Consider the following 2,320-nt stretch of genomic DNA (forward strand, 5'->3'; position numbering starts at 1 on the left):
TCTTTTACTGACGTTAGCATGCTAACCAGCTAGCCCCTGCCTGTCTTTCCGATAGCGACTCACTGTAGCCTCCAATCTGCCCTGATGAAGTAGCGCTGCTCAGAGGACCTATTATAACCTTTCTTATTGTAAACACAACAATGGCTGAAGCTTTTGGCAAACGACCATCACCACGGCCCACTTCTGGCAAGAAACCACGTTCGACGGCAGAGAAAACTCACATATAGCACCTTTAATATCCTGCTGGTAGATTTCAACACACTGCACAAACTGAGGTTCTTTAGGCACCGACCGTTACCATGACTACATGTGACAGCAGCCACTGACCTACACAGAAGCACTCGCGTTAACAAATTAGGACTCTTTTTATTTGAAATTGTTCACCTTTTACACACTGACAGTTAATATACACAAGCCTTTGTGGTCCCTCTGGCCTGAGACATGATCAGTGACAATGTGTGCTGGATATCGACTGGGATGGCTTATGGTGGATGGGAAGCTCTCTCACGCACACACACACACACACACACACACACACACACACACACACACACACAGATAATGCAAGGACGAATACAAAAACACACATTACGACACATACTCTAACCATCTAACACAGTCTAGCCATCTAATGTAGACATCAACAGAGGAGGGGCTTAAAGTGCATACAGGAACAGAGGAGGGCTTTGCTCGCTCTTATGATCAGTAACAGCCTTTTAAATTATGAGCGACAGTAATCCTCCACTAAAGCAATGATCTTAGTGCCACGCTGTATCTTTACAAAAAGCACATCCCTACCGTATTTTTAGCTCAAACTGTGCCTTACATCATGAAATAATGACACTGCATAGTTCACGGGGTTAGTCTTATACATTATTGCGGTACAATGTAGGTCCAAGTCTGGGGTCTGGGTGTGAGCCACGGGCTGCAGGATGGCACAGAAAGCATGTACTGTCCAGGTTTCAGTGGGATTAGAGAAATAAATCCATCACCAGAAAGCGCCCAATGCTCGTCATCCAGTCTAGCTTTGAATGCAGGATAATCCATATGAGGACAGGTGAGAGGTTTGATCTCGGTGTGAAGATGTTCAGTATCCTGGATGCATAGAAGGAGTACAGGTACTGACACGACTCCTTGGCCTGGTGTGGGTGAAGCACATGGTTTGGTCCTTGACGGGAGGTGGGGCAGCTCCGCCCAGGTCAAACAACAGGTCAATAAGGGGCAAATAGGACCTGTGGGTGGGAGGTCCTGACAGGCCCAGGGGCCGGGCGGAGCAGGGCAGCGGGGAGGGTCTGTGTCTGGAAGAGGGCAGTGGTCGGGGCGTGGTTAGTGGCGTGGTTCGTGCGGTGCGTGAAAGAGTTGCCGATGGCGGCGGCGGCGGCTGCTGCCACTGCTGCCAAGTGAGCAGGTATGATCTGGGCGGACAGATGCTGACACTGGCGCTCCTTTCCCAAGGTCAGCTTTATCTGGTGAAAGGAGACAAAATACACTTAATACAATCTGTATTTACACAGAGTAGATGAAATAACGGACACACTAAATCACCACGGTAACCTCTGCTACCGGACAGACTCTGTACGTTCAGACGGGTCAGGGTATCATTTGAATTTTTTGGGTGAGATTTGGTACAATTAACAGAACAACACTTTCTGCAACATTTAGCTGTCTTTCCATAAAAGATAAACTTGAATAAAATAAGATTTAAATTAGGAACTACTGGAAGCTAATAAGATTGGAAAGCCAAGTAGACATTCAATTAGGGCTGCATCTAATGGCTAATTATCATCACCAATTATTAGTAAATGCAGCCATTTTTAATTGATTGGTCTATAAAATATCAGCAAACACTGAAAACAGCCCATAATCAGGCCCAGATTACTTGTTTTGTCCAACCAACAGATCTGAAACTCAAAGACATTCAGTCGACTTTTACCACAGAAGATGAAGAACAATTACCACGTTTGAGGAGTTGGATAGTTTTTGCATAGACAATTACTGAAATGATTAATCAATTAACAAAACTGCTGCCAGTTTCAGTTCAGTTCATCAGCATGAATGTAAAATGTGACAATTTGCTGCTTATTTCTGTTCTGATTTTAATTACAAAATCAGTATGTTTGTCTGTTGACTGGAAATAAACAAGCAGTTTGAAGACGGTATCTTGGGCTCTGGGATGGACATTTTCAATATTCTGTTTATTTTACAGTCTTGACAGATAATTGATTACTTGTAATCAATCAATCAATCAATCTATCTATCCATCTATCAACAGCAACAATCAAGAACTCAACAGATTAATTGCAATAATCCTACATATTTT

The 2,320-nt window shown here is 43.8% G+C and overlaps 1 protein-coding gene across 3 annotated transcripts in view; it reads right to left on the reverse strand.

Moving 5' to 3' along the window:
* Nucleotides 1–346: 346 nt before the first annotated feature.
* Nucleotides 347–2,320, reverse strand: part of znf385d (zinc finger protein 385D) — a 76,529-nt gene continuing 74,555 nt past the window's right edge. For all 3 annotated transcript variants that reach the window (XM_056381157.1, XM_056381158.1, XM_056381156.1), the window contains exon 8: nucleotides 347–1,466. In XM_056381157.1, the coding sequence (XP_056237132.1) occupies nucleotides 1,212–1,466 (255 nt within the window). In that variant the 3' untranslated portion in view covers nucleotides 347–1,211. The remainder of the gene's footprint in view (nucleotides 1,467–2,320) is intronic.

This window comes from Seriola aureovittata, chromosome 7, assembly GCF_021018895.1.
Source record: "Seriola aureovittata isolate HTS-2021-v1 ecotype China chromosome 7, ASM2101889v1, whole genome shotgun sequence".
Lineage (NCBI taxonomy): Eukaryota > Metazoa > Chordata > Actinopteri > Carangiformes > Carangidae > Seriola > Seriola aureovittata.